General features: G+C 35.8%; 1 protein-coding gene across 1 annotated transcript in view; it reads right to left on the reverse strand.

Moving 5' to 3' along the window:
* The window catches only part of Col11a1 (collagen type XI alpha 1 chain), a 179974-nt gene that overhangs the window by 10087 nt on the left and 152644 nt on the right, over positions 1-17243 (reverse strand). Inside the window, exons 55-62 of the mRNA XM_048352067.1 lie at positions 15621-15674; positions 15393-15500; positions 14566-14619; positions 4659-4712; positions 2214-2321; positions 1076-1129; positions 942-977; positions 782-835 (exon numbers count right to left, since the gene is read on the reverse strand). Coding sequence (XP_048208024.1) covers positions 782-835; positions 942-977; positions 1076-1129; positions 2214-2321; positions 4659-4712; positions 14566-14619; positions 15393-15500; positions 15621-15674 — 522 coding nt within the window. The remainder of the gene's footprint in view (positions 1-781; positions 836-941; positions 978-1075; positions 1130-2213; positions 2322-4658; positions 4713-14565; positions 14620-15392; positions 15501-15620; positions 15675-17243) is intronic.

Genomic DNA, 17243 nt, shown 5'->3' on the forward strand with positions numbered 1-17243 from the left:
AGAATGCCATCTGGAAGTGAAAGGGAAACATTCAGAACAGACCCTTCCCTCTCCACCACTTCACAAGGAACCAAGACTGAGGGCAAAGGGATTTAGGACTTTCAGCCCCCAGAATTGAGAGATAACACATTCAGTACCCATTCATTAGATCGGGGTGGCCTAAGCAAATTTATCCATATGCAGATTTTAATTTAACTCAATAAATATCAAAGTTCTCTTTTCACAGAGCAGTATTTTATTCATTTATTTTACTTACTTATTGTGTTGAGCTGAGAACTGAGCTTATTGTCCTGCCCTTGCCAGTTGCTCTTCCACTGAGCTAAATCCCCAACCCCAGGAGTCATATTTTAAATCTCCCATGTAATAGAAGGTGAAGCTAGGGAAATGTCAGTATTAATAAAGGGGAGCTATTATTATTGCTTTTTATTACTGTCATTATACGAAATAGTTGCCTCACACCTAAACTCTTGGCAGGTATAAATGTATCTCTTTGGCATATAACCTATTGGTTTCATTAAAATGTGACCAAACGTATATAATTTTCTTTAAACAGTAAGACAATCTAATGATCACATATAATTAAGGTATTTCAAGGTTCAAGAATAAATTTAAAGGTAAGTCTTGGCCAGTTGACCTTATTATTTAATTGGCATAATTGTGTTTCTATGAAATCAGCACCTTGGACAGATTGTGCTTTTTCATTCGCCTTACAAATTCACAGAAATCTGTTCCAGTCTTCAAATACAAGTTATGAGAAGAACATTCTTGTTGACACACTTACCGGAGGTCCAGGTGGCCCTGGGAGACCACTGTCACCCTTCTGGCCCACAGGTCCCTATCAGAAAAAAAAACAAAAATGACAGGACAGACTATAAATAAGGAACAAAACAATTTAACATGATTCATGGGAAAGCTAAAATGTCAAAGAGAAAAGTACTTACAGAAGAGCCTTTGTTACCCTTGGGGCCTTGAGGACCCTAGAAAGAATGACAAAAACACAGATAAAAGTCTGTAGCATGTGTGCCTGTGGTACATTTGCAATGTGAGTTGTGTGATTCCTTTGTTGTGTACTTACTGGTAATCCTGGAGGGCCAGGTGGCCCTATGGGGCCAGCAGGACCTGGAATTCCCTAGTGAGAGAAGCATCCAATTTTAGTGAGCCTGTCTACTTATTCCATTTTCATGTCTTTCATAACAATACCAGGTATAAAATTTGATAATGCTAACATGATTAAGAACAGTCTAATTCTCCTTTGTGAATCTAAGAAATAACTTTTACAAAGTAATCCTATTTGCCCTGATGTAAAACTCTTTATTATTTATCTGACTCTTTGTAATCCTGACGTATAAATATAATCTATCTATCTATCTATCTATCTATCTACCTATCTTTATATCTATCTACCTACCTACCTACCTATCCGTCTGTCTATCTATATATGCAGTACTCAGTGTAAGATCTGCATATAATGAGGATTCAATATGCATGTGAATAAGCAACAAAGGAACTCTTATTTTATCTTAACATAGGTTATATTTTTAACTTAGTAAAGCAAGAACAATTCTCAGCAGACTTTATTGTCTGCTTATTTTTAACATGTTTTTATTATATTTAAGTAGTTGTACAAATGATTTGCCATTTATGAATACAATGTTTCATGATCAATATCACCCCTTTTCTCATTCTCTTCCACCCCACTTAACTATACTCCCTCGAGAATATTTTTTAAAATGTCACTGACAAAAGTCCATCAATCTAAAACCAAACAATTGCTAAACATAAAAAGGTCTAAAATAGACCTCTCAGTGGATCACAATAGCTCAACAGCTATGTATAAGACAAGGATAAGCAAACTCTATTGTTGACATTATATTTAAAGTTCTAGGTGAATTTCCTTTGCCAGATGCCACGTGGCTACTGTATATGATTTTGGTACACTGGGTATTGTATCTATGCCTACCTGATTTAGGGAAGGGAAAGAAAAATGAGGGTGTAAGATATCACAGGAAATGTACTCATTGCCTTATTATGTAACTGTACTCCTTTTGCACAACACCATGTCAACAAAATTTAATTAATAAAAAAAAGTCCATCAATATAAATATGACCTAAAATTACTTGGTTGGCAATGTTTGAATGGATGTGCAGAAATATAAGGGCCTGCATATGTATTACTGGAAAGAAGGAGGAAAATCATTTGTCCTTTCACTCACTCCATCTCCCTTAGCTCCTGGAGATCCTTGAGTTCCAGGGAGTCCCCTGTCACCCTTTTCTCCTTGCTCCCCTGGAGGACCAATCAGGCCAATTAATCCAGGATGTCCCTTTGCAAAAGAGAAAGAGGGAGAGAAGGAATTTAGTAACATATAAAGTACCATTAAATCTTAGTCATAATATATTTAAATATTAAATTCATGAAACAAGGATAGAAAGCACAGATTAACTAAACCTATGAATGGAAATTTTAAAATAGCAAGACTAAACTTCTCGCCCCTTAGTAGACAAATGGATCATGAAAATGTGGTACATATACACAATGGAATTTTATGCCTCCATCAGAAAGAATGACATTGCCCCATTCGTAAGGAAATGGGAGGACTTGGAAAAAAATTATACTAAGTGAAGTGAGCCAGACTCAAAGAAACATGGACTCTATGGTCTCCCTCCTAGCGAATAATTAGTACAGGTTTAGGCAAGTCACAGAAGAGGATCACAAGAGCCTAAGAGCCTAATAGCTATGCCCTTATGAATGCATAAGATAATGCTAAGTGAAATGAACTCCATGTTATGGAAATGATTGGTATATCATTATTGTAGTTACTTTCAACATGCCATGTGAAACCATAACTTCTACTGTTGATGATCTTCTTGTATCCCCTTCCTGTGGTTGTACCTACACTATCACTGTATCTTACCTGAGTACATTGGAAACTATATACTGGTATTAGAACTAGGAAAGTGAAAGGGAATACCAAAATCGAGAGACAAAGGATAAAAAGAGAAATGACTACAAAAGCAATACTTGCAATACTGTTTGGTGTAAACCAACTGAACAAATCATGGGGGGACAGGAAAAGGGGAAGGGGGGGAATGAGGGAGGAGGTAACAAACAGTACAAGAAATGTACTCAAGGCCTAACGTATGAAACTGTAACCTCTCTATGCATCACTTTGACAATAAATAAGAAAAAAAGTAAAAGAGCAAGACTTGGGAAAAAAATCATATTAAGTAGAGTAAAGCTAGACCCAAAGCAACATAGAATCGATGGTTTCCCTCTTTGGTAATTAGTATCTATGTCTAGGATAGTCCTAGCAGAGCATAACAATAGCTCAATAGCTTTGAACATATGATCATATAAGATGATTTCATGTTGTCCCTGTGTTTGATTTCTGTGCCCTGTTTATTGTATATATGTTTATCTGAATGAGGGAAGGGAAGAGAAACAACAAAAATGTTAAGACAAAGGACAAAGGGAAAACCAATGCAACATCAGTACTCAAAAGACAGTATGTTGGAAATGAACTGTACAACATGTAGGGGGGAGGGATTGGGGGGTAAAGAAATTTTGTGAGAAAAATGAGTGAAGTAGTAATAAGTTTGACAAGAAATGTACTCACTACCTTACGTATGAAAGCCCTTTGTAAATAGCCTTGACAATACAATTAAATTTAAAAAAAGAATCTCCTCTGGTGGACCATTCACTATTACTACAAGGACTTTACTAAGAGTTGGGAATATTTTTAAGCAAAATGATTTCTACAATTACCATTTAAAAGACAAGCATTAGTAGCTCATGCCTACAGTCTTAGCTACTCTTTAGGCTGAAATTTTAGGATTGTCCTCTGAGGCCAATTTGGATAGAAAAGTCCAAAATTCTCCATTTTGAAAGCAACCATCAAAATGCTGCGCTGGAATAACGACCCTGGAGGTATAGTGCTGACAAAGTAAGCATGAGAACCTGCATTCTAAATTATATAAAATTATCATTGCCACGATCATCATCATCACCATCATCATCATCATCATCATCATCATCATCATATCATCTTCAAGTTGCATTTGAAGTGCTTTCAACTTAACAGACCAACAAACTGGATATGTCATATAAATGACATAAGCAATACAAAATTATTTTAAAAATATGAATTAATATAAAACAAATTCTATTGTTTATGGATTTTACTGCTTTGAAAAGACATTTGCAGGTTTAAAAATAAGCCAACCAATATTAATGGCATGATAAATAAGGCTTATTTCTGTATTTGTTGTAATAAAGAGCAATTTTGGTGAAAAATCAAATTATTCCTTGAAAGATCTTTATACTTTGTTTCCATTTTTGAAAACATAAAAGTAGCCATTTTGTTGTTCTATTTATTTTCTGAATAGCTATTTTAGTAGAACCATATGTTTTCACCATATGGTTTCTAAATCTTGCTATACCACTCACTATTGCCTTACATCCTTACACTTTTCTGACTACATTTGGGAAGCTAAGAATAGGTAGCTTTCCTGTGGCCAGAATCACAATAAAATTGTTTTAAATTTCCATGAGTGTGGCTTTAATCAGAAAAAAAGCAAAACCTGATGCTTTTCTCATATATATGTGTGTGTTGTGTATGTGTGTGTGATTATAACAGTTGTATCACCAGCTCTGTTCTTACCTTTTCTCCTTTGGAGCCAGGGTCACCTTTGAGGCCAGGCAAGCCAGGAGGCCCCTAAATAATAAGAAACAAACACGGATAGAGTCAGCACAGATTTCAAAAGCATGTCACTAGTCCAATAACTAGTTCAGTGTTTGAAATAGAGTTCAAACAAGTTAGCAATTAGAACTCTGAATGAATTCATGTTTTAGAAAGCATGATTTAGGCTGACAATCCTAGCTTACATCTATAATCCTAGTTACTGCAGAGCTGAGATCTGAGGATCATGGTTCAAAGCCAGCTTGAGCAAGAAATTCCATTTGACTCTTATCTCCAATAAACTATCAAGAGCTGGAAGTGGAACTTTGGGAAAAGTCACATAGTGCTAGCCTTGAGCAAAATAACTCAGGTATCATGCACAGGTCCTGAGTTCAAGCACCAGAAAAAGCACAAAAATAACAACAACCAAAAAATGATTTAATGTTTAATCACAGTACTGGTAATTTTGGTTAAAGAAATGTGAAATCAGATGTGACATATTTTAATGTTTATTTGCAGCTGAAAAGAAAGTACAAAATTTTAAGTATACTAGATTTAGCAGAAGTGGATTCTAAATTATAAACCGAGATAATCAATTGTTTCTATGTTAAACCTTGGCTTCAAAGATTATAATACCCAACTTTGCATCCCTGGGATGAATCCAATATATGCAAGTCATTTAATGTAATCCATCACATCAACCGGAGCAAGGTAAAGAACCACATGGTTATATCTCTAGATGGGGAAAAGGCGTATGATAAAATGCAGCACCCATTTATGATAAAAGCCCTGGAAAAACTGGTATTCCAGGGAACATTCCTGAATATAATAAAGCCAGTCTATGGCAAAAAAAAAAAACCCAAAAAACAGCAAGCATAATTCTAAATGGTGAAAACTAAAGCCATTCCCTTTAAAATCAAGAGCAAGACCGGGATATCCCGTCCACTCTCTCCCCTCCTCTTCAACATAGTACTAGAATTCCTAGCCAGAGCAATTAGGCAAGAAGAAAACATAAAGGGGATCCAAATAGGAAAAGATGAAGTTAAACTTTCTCTCTTCCCAAATGACATGATCCTATACCTAAAGAACCCCATAAACTCTACTCCCAAGCCACTAGAGCTGATCCATAACTTTGGCAAAATAGCACATATAAAATAAACCCTCAAAAATCAATGGCATTTCTATATGCAAATGACCCAAGGACCGAGGCTGAAATGAGGAAAGCAACTCCTTTGCAATAGCCTCAAAAAACATAAACTACCTAGGAATAATCTTAACCAAAGAAGTGAAAGACCTCTACAATGAGAACTTTAAAAACATGAAAAACGAAGCTGGGATTATGGCCTAGTGGTAAGAGTGCTTGCCTCGTATACATGAAGCTCTGGGTTCGATTTCCAAGCACCAAAAAACAGCCAGAAGTCGCACTATGGCTCAAGAGGCAGAGTGCTAGCTTTGAGCAAAAAGAAGCCAGGGACAGTGCTCAGGCACTGAGTCCAAGGCCCAGGACTGGCTAAAAAACAAACAAACAAACAACAAACAAACAAACAAACATAAAAAACGAAATTAAGGCAGAACTAAGGAAATGGAAAAAGCTCCCATGCTCCTGGATTGGGAGGATTACTGTAGACAAAATGGCAATATTGCCAAAGGCATTCTAAAAATTCAATGTGATACCCATTATTATCCCAACACCATTTTTTAATGAAATAGAGGAAGCAATCCAGAAATTTATATGGAACAATAAAAGACCACAAATAGCAAAAACAATCATAAGCAGAAAGAACAGTGCTGGAGGAATTACAATAGCCAACTTCAATCTGTATTATAAAGCTATAGTAATAAAAACAGTTTGGTACTGGCACCGGAACAGGCCTGAAGACCAATGGAACAGAATTAAAGACCCAGAAATGAACCCACAGAACTATGCCTATTTAATCTTCAATAAAGGAGGTAAAAAAATTATCTGGAAGAAAGATAGCTTCTTTATCAAATTGTGCTGGCAAAACTGGTTCAACACCTGCAATAAACTAAGACTAGATCCTTATATATCACCCTGCACCAAAATCAATTCCAAATGGATCAAAATCATCGAAATTAAAAGACACCCTGCTTACACTAAAAGAAGGAGTAAGAGAAACACTTGGGCTCCTTGACACAGGACAGAACTTCCTTAAGAAAGACCCAGAAATGCTACAAATCAAAGAAAGGTTAGACAAATGGGACTGCATCAAACTGCAGAGTTTCTGCAGGGCAAAGGACATAGTTCACAAGATAAACAGAAAATCCACAGATTGGGAAAAGATCTTTACTGGCCATACAATGGACACAGGCCTCATATCTAAAATATATACAAAACTAAAAATATTACATTCCTCCAAAAGAAAACTGCAAAGAATCAACAGCCCCCTCAACAAGTGGGCTAAAGACTTAAAAAGAGACTTCTCTGATGAGGAAATGAGAATGGCCAAGAGACATATGAAAAAGTGTTCTACATGACTGGTCATAAAAGAGATGCAAATCAAAACAACATTGAGGGGCTGGGGATATGGCCTAGAGGCAAGAGTGCCTGCCTCATATACATGAGGCCCTGGGTTCGATTCCCCAGCACCACATATACAGAAAATGGCTAGAAGTGGCGCTGTGGCTCAAGTGCCAGAGTGTTAGCCTTGAGCAAAAAGAAGCCAGGGACAGTGCTCAGGCCCTGAGTCCAAGCCCCAGGACTGGCCGAAAAAAAAAACAACAACAACATTGAGATTCCACCTCACCCCAGTAAGAATGTCCTTTATCAAGAAAACTAACAATAATAAATGTTGGAGGGGATGTGGCCAAAAGGGATCCCTACTTCATTGTTGGTGGGAATGTAAACTGGTTTAGCCACTCTGGAAAATGGCATGGAGATTCCTCAGAAGGCTAAACATAGAGCTCCCCTATGACCCAGCAGCCCCACTCTTGGGGATCTACCCAAGAGATCACAAACAAGAACACACTAAAGCCACCAGCACAACAATGTTCATCGCAGCACAATTTGTCATAGCTAAAATATGGAAGCAACTCAGATGCCCCTCAGTAGATGAATGGATCAGGAAAATATGGTACACATACACAATGGAATTTTATGCCTCTATCAGAAAGAATGACATTGCCCATTCATAAGGAAATGGAAGGACTTGGAAAAAAATTAAACTAAGTGAAGTGAGCCAGACCCAAAGAAACATGGATTCTATGGTCTCCCTCATAGGGAATAAACAGCAGAGGATCACAAGAGCCTAACAGCTTTGCCCTTATGATCGCATAAGTTGATGCTAAGTGAAATGACCCCTATGTTATGGAAACGACTGTCATATCACTGTTGTAATTATTTCAACATGCCATGTGAATCCATAGCTTCATTTGTTGATGATCCCCTTGGATCTCTTTCCTGTGGTTGTACCCCCACTATCACTCTATGTTATCTGAGTACACTAGATACTATATATACTGGTATTGGAACTAGGAAAGTGAAAGGGAGTATCAAAATCGAGACAAAGGATAAAAAGACAAATGACTTCAAAAGCAATACTTACAAAACCATTTGGTATAAACCAACTGAACAACTTATGGGAAGGCAGGGAAAGGGGGAGGAGGGTGGGGGAAATGAGGGAGGAGGTAACAAACAGTACAAGAAATGTACCCAAGCCCTAACGTATGAAACTGTAACCTTTCTGTATATCACTTTGACAATAAGAAAAAAAAGACAAGAAAAAGATTGCAAACTCTTTTAATTTCTAACAGTTATTTGATATTTTTTGTTAATGACGGGACAAACTAGAGATTTTAATACACTGGTGTGTTTATGTAATTAAACAGCAGCTTTATTCACACATTTTTGAGTATTTGTAAATACTGTATGGAATCAGTATGGATGATAACTTTGTATATAGTAACTTGAATTCCCAAGTGCTGTGTAATTCTGAAAAGGTAAGAGTTAACTTTCTGGATTCTGATATCAATTTTTGTTTCTTATTCTTTTGAGAATGGACAGTTTTTATTACAATTATTAGAGAGAAATATACACTAAGAATGCTTAGTAATCCCAACAACATTCTACGTATTAATGATATTTTCAATATTCACAATACTGATAAAGTAGATTATTGGCTCCTCTTGACTTGTAAGTAACAGAGTCATTTATCTTCAGTATCAAAGCTCCATTTTAAATCTAGGTCTCTGATGTGTAAAATTCTTTTCCCATATGACACTGGACTTGTTAAGCGTGGCAAAAGTGAGCAAGGATCTGATAGCAATCAGAAAATAAATATGAAGTATATTATAGAAAAGTAAGGCAATTTTGCAAAGCATAAAGAAAATACATCTCCCAGGAAGTGGACTTATTTAAACTTCAAAAGGTTTGAAGGAAAAAAGGCTCCCATGAGGTTCTTTCTTTTGTGCCCAACATCCCCAGCCTTCAGATTCTATTAAAATAAACCATCATGCAACTTTTTTGATCCACAGACAAAAAAATGATGCTTTGAGAAAATCACCTATTTATGTTTAAGTACTTGCTAATGGTGTCTTTAAGCACTACAACTGCCAACTAGATTTAAAATACCCCTGTTATTTGATCTCAAATTGTAGTCTTTCAAATAGCAGTGGCAGCTGTAAAAATCTTGGGTAGCACTTTCTTCCACCTCACCAGACCAAGAGAATAGCTGTCTGTCCCACAGTTTAGCTGCTCATTAAGGTGTGACAAACACAGCTTCAAGACAGCAATGGTATTAGGTGCCAAATTCAGTCACTTCAATATGCAAACATAAGGAGCATAAAGGATCTGAGGCATCTTAAAATAATACATGGCCTAATTAGCTTTCTAACTTATTAATAGTATGATTAAAATAGTACTGTTTTACCTTTACTGTTTTCTGCTTTCATCAGAAGTGTTTGGAGAATCACCAGTTGAGAAAAGAAAATAACACTTCCCAATATCATGCATTTAAACAAAATCTTTCTGTGAGTTGTAGTAGCATGTTTTTAATGAAACTAAATCAGCATAATTTCCCAAGGTCACAGCAACATCAGGTAAATGTCAGACTCTACATCACAACAAATAGGCCTAAAATGGGCTGAGAAAATAGTTCTAAGAAAAGTGAAATCACATCATAGAACTACATACTTGCACCAAAAAGAGGAAACACTTAGGAATATTATTTAAACTTGACCTATGCAAATTTTAAAAATCAATACATTAAAACTCAACACCTTCTCTAGATTGAAAACGTAAATCTGTGAAAGAGGTCATATTCTTTTCGTCATTCATCATTTTAGGTTCAAACTCCCACACACCAGATACATTTAGCAATGTGAGAATCAATGGGGCATGTTGTCTGATGAGCATGAATATTTCAGCCATTGCCATAGGCACTGATTTTCAAGTGAAATATATCATACATATCTCAGTTTTATCCACAAAATTATTCTAAAAATGACTGTGTGTTAACATTATAATGAATCCAAAATCAGGATTGTAAAAACTGAGCAAACAATGTAACATAATACACATTAATTATTTTCCTTCATTTTAGTCATGTTACAGATGGATACATATATCAATTTTCTCATGCTATTCTAGCAGAAGGAACTAGAATCCATAATTGTAAGTGCTCAGGCTTAATATAAAACATACTACACTTTGAGTTGTAAATGCATTTTCAAGTTTTTCCATACATATTGCTAATGGAGTTTAAAGAATTTTAATTGATAAGCTCTCATGGAATTAGGGTATGTATGGTCTCATATAATGATGAATTTGCCGGGCAAAACCAGCTTTTTAAATTTTCCATAGGTAAAAGGAGGAATTGGTAATATTATAATATTGAGAACCATATAAATACCCCTCTGAACCTAGAACAAACCAAAAACATCAGCTCTGTATATTAAAATATAATTCCAAATATGTTTTCTATTTCCTGTCAAAGTTATTTAAAATTGAAAACCCTTAGGGAAATTCAGAATTCATAGGCAATAAAGAGTAAAGGGAAACAAGGATTATATATTCTTAAGTTTTGAGAATACACATCAAATATTTCCCCACAAGCACTATGAATTATGGAATATTTGCCTTGATCTGCATCTCAAAACTCTATTGCAGTGGAATTTAAAGAAAGTACAGATCTCACACTTCATTTAGAAGATAAAATTGTTGCAAATTGTTTATTTTGTTGAAAAGCAAATGCTTCATTATATACAACTATTTAGTCATTATGAAGCACTTTTTATCTCAACCCTGTTTTCACGTAGCATTAAAATAATCAGTAATGCATCCAACCTTTTATTCAGGCTTTTACTATTGAAAAATAATGCTCTCAGATATTTATTATTTTGTGGAAAGAAAGAATGTATGATAATATTAAGATAAACTTGTCACAAGGTAAAACAATACTGTTTTCACTTACACTGGAATGAATAGGTTCTTCAAATAAAAGAATATTAAATAAAAGCATAAGACTAAAAAATGTCATCAGACATGTTTGTTTTTTAAGTTATTCAATTATGGTAATTTTTTGGTATAGCACATGCAAATATAGTCAGCATTATTCTTCCTTTTAAATAGTATTATTCCCATTTTGTCTGCTGATGATGGACTCCAGAAACCATCAGTTTCTCCTTTCAAAAATGTATGTGAACAGAATTCTTTATCCATGCTCATCATTATATTTAACTCTCTGTTCATGCCATATAAACTATTCACCTACACATTTAGAATATCCACCCAATGATTCTAAATGACTCTAAATGTGTGTCCATATGCATAACAGATTAATGCATATGGACAGATTTCAGTGACATTTTCTCATGAGAAAAAATTAACTTTTAAAGCAAAAATATAGGTGCTGCAGAATTCAAACAGAGCTAATGACAGAGTGAGCATTCCGCAAGAAGAAAATGATTTTCTTTTTAAATTTGTTCTCCAGAAGTTTCTGATACCATTGTTAGACTGTTAGCCATGTATGGATGCTTCATTTGATAGAATTTAGTTGTCTAATCAGGCAGCAGCCGATCTGGAAAGATGTGAGAAGGTAACTTTACTTATAGCGAAGATTATGTTTAAGACTTGAGGGAAATGGAGGGACATGTCATCTTTGAAGAGACCATTACTGAAAGAAATTGTAGGTGCTTTGGAGAAGAAAAAGAGACCCAGTAGGAAGCTGCTTATCTCTAGTGATTAGCAAGTTGTAGTCTGAATGGATATGAAGGTGACTGGGAATGTATTTATATGTACAATGAAGCAAAAATAAATTGTGGAGGAAGTATTAATCACAAATGTCAGGTGGCTTCACTTCTGAGTTTAATGGCCACTTGTATCTTGTACGTGGTTTCAAATCTCGTGAGCCTTACTTCTTGCATCTTATCCACACTTATGACATTTTTTCCCATCCTAAATGATCTGATCTTAATTCCAATCAGGGAAGTTGCTCCATTGGGGATGACATTTAAATGGTTCTACTGTGGGTAGAGAATCATCTGCTGAAAATCTATTATAGTGCTATTGATACTGTGCTCTGCCATTAAGTCTACATTGTTTTATCTCTTTCATTTGCTTTATTTTAGTTTTTGCTGACAGTCCTGGGGCTTGAACTCAAGGACTAGGTGCTGTACCTGAGCTTTTGTACTTAATGCTAGTGCTCTACCACTTGAGCAACAGGTTGCAATTGAGGCCTTTTGGTGGTTCTGAGTAGCTTCTGAGTAGTTAGGATTACAGGTATGAGCCACTGGCACTTTTATAGTCAACTATTTCATTTCTAAACCAGATTGTTGGATATACACAAGCATGCACTGAAGTTACTTTGCACCAATATACAAAATCGATTATTTAAACAATATTTGTCATTATACTTTCACTTAATAATTATTTGATGCTCAATGGTTTAACTATTTTTTTACAAATAACTCCCATGACATAGAATGCATCAATATATCAATTTAATTTGTTTAAACTTCATAAAATTTCGTTTGACAGGTGTTCAGAATTCTCCCACTTTACACATAAAGAAACTAAAGGTAAACAGAGAGAGAGAGAGAGACTTTCCTAACGCCATTTCACTAGGCAACTGCACTCAGTTTTGAAAAAACAAAGATCTGGCTTGAGACTTGAGAATCTGAACCAGTAAATTACTTTTCACTCATCAAATTAACCCACTCACTTTACTCTTAGCTGAGTTGAAAAGCTCATTATATTGCCATGAATAACATTTGAGGATGGTTTTTCCATACACACTCACCTCACAAGCCCTATGGGGCATTTTCTGAGTGATTAGATATCATACTCATTACAGCCAGAGCAATCAAGTTGCAATATGTACATTCATGTTCTCCTCAAGAAAACTCACAGAAAAGTGGCCGCACCCATGCTGCTCTCTCTAGTGTTTAGAATTCCACTTTGCCTATAAGGATGTGGGTTGTTTAGCCTTCTCATCCAGGAAAATCACATTTACTTGAGTCAGAAACATAAACTTGCAAAGCTGGAATCAGCAGGTATGTGTGACGCTTTTATTTATTTTTTAGTATTAATTGAAGGAAATCTCCAACATGGCACTTAAAAATATTTTCATCTGCAGAAAGGTCAGAATACTAATGGAAAATCCAAAATAACAAGGGAAAGAAAATTCCTGGCAAATTTTAGGATGGCATTATGGTAAAGTGTTGTTTTTTCTTCCAGTCTCTGACTCTGCAGCTAGGAGTTCACAATATCTAAGGATAATATTCTGTAAATAATGTTGATAATCCTGAGCTGAGATTGTTTTAGTCAGAGCCCTATTTCTATGATGATGAATTTTTAGGCAAGGCTTATTATGGATAACCTTCCATTTTCAGTCCATTAGGAGCTGACATTTATCCAGTTACAAATAAATAACCATTAATAACTTCAGTGAAAGTTGAAAAATAAGCCCTTAATGTTTATGAAATATGTGGTATGTTAGAGGAAATTATTACAGAATCTTTATTAAGAAGAATAGTTGAAATTCTTCCTAATTAACTAGTATTTTGAATCCAGATCTGATGGCTTTCTGAGTATGTATTATGAACCAGTGAGGTAATTAGTGGGTTCATAAGGGATATTTGAATAAAGCTTAGTATACTCTATGGATTACTTGACCATTTAAACTATTTGCATGCATGCTTAGTACTCCAAGTATTGCTTTTTTTATTAGTCTATTGTGCATAATAATTTAGAACAATCAATTTTAAGTGACGACAAAATAGAATCCATTTATAATGCAGTCTAGCTACCTATTAAACAAGTGTTTTATAGGGCAGGTTTTTCATTCTCCATTTCTGTCCACATTTTAATAAGCTTACCTTGGGAGCCTGTCATAAACTGCTAACCAACAGATGCTTTATTGCTTTTCTCAAATGTAAAGTTTATCAGAGAGTGAGCAAACTATGCTGTTTAAAATGATCATTTTTTTTCCTTTTAGTCCTAAGATTTAGTGTCTTATCTCCCACCTTATTTCTCTCATAAAGAGAACCATTTGTTTGGTCAAGGAGTCACTGCCTGTTCGTGCCAACATTGCTCTTTCAAATGGACTGCCAAGAAACAAAGTTTAACTGCATGCATTTGGGGGAACTGTCTGTACCAGGAAAATGATAAGCTGGGCCATTAGTGACATTATATTTTGAGTAAAAATAATATGTTTCCCCCAAAGAGTACAAGAAAGAAAAACTCTAGTCCACTGTGATCCAGTGGATCCAGTCCAGTTTGACCAGTTATGATCATTTTTTCCCTATTGTAGGCCTGAGCATGGAATACATTTCTTGGAATGTAGTAAAATGTACAACCTAGTTTGTAAGGTAAAATTTTAAGAGTTCCAACTTGCAAGCAATTTTGTCTCATGATAAAATGATGAGTACTCACAATGGGACCTGGAGGTCCATCTTGGCCAGCAGCTCCAGGAAGTCCTTGTTCTCCCTACAGAAAAGAAAAATGATTATTTTTTAATTAACAAAAGAATATTACTTTTATCATTTTGAAAAGTCAAAATGAAAAGAACAAACATCACCTACTAATGTATACTACCTTAAGAATATATAGGCTGTAAGGATTGTGTGTGTATGGTGGTGGGGGTGGGGGTGGGGGGGGGTGGGTGTATGCATGCTTGCACATGTACATGAGCCAAGCATGCAATTCTGGGGCTTGAACTCTAGGCCTGGATCCCGTCCCTGACCTTTTATGCTCAAGATTAGTGTTCTACCATTTGAGCCACAGCTTCATTTCTAGCTTTTTGGGTGGTTAATCCTGCCCAGGCTGGCTTTAAATCATGATCCTCAAATGTCAGCTCCCTGAATAGCCAGAATTGCAGACGTGAGCCACCAGCACACAGCTTAAGTGTTGTATCTTTTGACTGTATGAATGTATATATATATATATATATATATATATATATATATATATATATATATATATATACACATACACCTGCAGGCAGACAGACATGTATACAAAATGTATGTCTTTGAGATGTTAGGTTTACTTGTCTATTCTGTATTTGTAAGTTAATATTTAAAATAGATGTCACATTAAACATTGTAAGGGCATCTGCTATTTTTTTCCAATGTTTACTGAATTCTCATTAAACAACTTCACTACCACTTAGGAAGTCATTTCATTATAAACATTACCCTCCATTGTTGTATAACTAGAACGTTCTATTCCAACTAGCATCTTTCATTAGGGATACTCACCACAGGCCCAGGGATGCCGCGAAGACCTTCGGGACCAGGCTTTCCAGAAGGGCCTTGAGGACCCACTGGACCAGTTTTCCCAGGGGGACCTTCAGCACCTGCTTCTCCCTGTCGGAAAAGAAAAGGAGAACAGAATCACGGTGAGAAAAAGTCCCCTTGGCATTGTGGGAAATGAACTGTGGATGGTTCGCATGCAGTATTCTGACAGACTGCAGACCCAGCCTTTACCTTAGCGCCTTTTTCTCCCTGCCGTCCCTCTGCGCCTGCAATACCGGGAGGACCCTAGAAAGACAAAGGTACATTTTAGCCAAGTGCCAACTAGGAAATGAATGCCACTGAGGACTGATTGACAAATACAGTACTCTTATTTGTAACAGACTCTTGGGTTGTGATTTTCTTGACCAAGTTTCCTTCATTTGTGATAGTTAGAATATACCTATAAATCGGTAAGTAGAGATGACCGGTGGTATGGAAGTGGTTACAAATGAATTTATTGAAGTAGAATAGATTGTGTGGAGAGTTCAAATAGTATAATCTCTCATAAACACCAGGTCAAAGCCCAACAAAACCAATACCAGGAAATAGGTACATGCAAAAGAGGGGTCTGGGCCCAAGAAGATATGGGTAAGATGAACGAAGTGGGAAGGGAAGGGTGAATCTAGTCAGGAATTCATTGTATATACTACAAAATTAAGAAAAGTAAGAGAAAGGATGGGTCGAAAGATGAGAATGTTGAAGGGAGCGACATTCGTCAAGAAGCATTTTACTCATAAACTTCTTTGTCATATGGCGCATCCTTTGTACAACTACTTTAAGATAATGAAAAAGGAGAGGAAAGATCAACATGATTAAAAATGAAAAATAATAAAGCACAGGGTTGAGCACAGTGGACAATTACACAGATCAACCTGCATTGTATTTGTAATGCTTCGTGTTTATATTTGTTCAATTGACACTCCTTCACACAACTATTTGAAGATAATAAAAAAATAAATAAAATGAAAATCACAATGGTGAATATCACACTCTTGCTTACTTTTTGATGAAATTGGGGTTTGAATTCAGAACCCCAAGCTTGCTAACCTGATATACTGTCTGGTTTTTTAATGATTAATTTTAAGGATAGCGTCTCACTTCGTGGCATGCATGTAAAGCAGTGCCACCTGCCTAAAGTGTCATCTGTCTACTTTCAGGTGTCCAAATGGCAGGATCACAGGCATGTGCCTGTATGTCCATATGCCTTTCTATGAAAACAGAGTCTCATGGAATTTTCTGCATTTGCTGGCCTGAACATATGATTCCCAAATCTCAACTTCTCATATAGTTTTGGATGGCAAACATATGACACTGAACCCAGCTATGGGTTGCAAAGCAGGTCTCACAAACTTTTCTGCCTTGGAAAAGATAATAGTTCAGGCTGGCCTTCAACTACAATCCTCCACTTCTTAGCAACCCAAGTAACTTGCATTAAAGGCATAAGCCACCAATATCTGGCTCTCAGAAGTACTTTTATGTATAAGCTTTCACTTAGAGTACTAAAATCAGAGTACAGAATTTACTGCACTACAGATAATTGTATAATATCAGCATAAGCCAACACAAAATAAATCTTAAAAATACTAATGAATTAAAATAGTTCCCATGAGTACAAATACTGAGCTATCACTTATTATGTGAAACAAAGTAATTACTAGAAACTAAATGAATATATAAAATTTCATGTTTGTTTTAGGAATAGCCCCTTTCTTAATCTAAGAAGATCTAGATGCTCATTCTTATGGGATCATGTTGCAGCTAAATAAAATAGCATTTACAATTATGATGGCAACATATCTATTCATTTTCTGTAGA

The sequence above is a fragment of the Perognathus longimembris genome, chromosome 7, assembly GCF_023159225.1.
Source record: "Perognathus longimembris pacificus isolate PPM17 chromosome 7, ASM2315922v1, whole genome shotgun sequence".
Taxonomy (NCBI): Eukaryota; Metazoa; Chordata; class Mammalia; order Rodentia; family Heteromyidae; genus Perognathus; species Perognathus longimembris.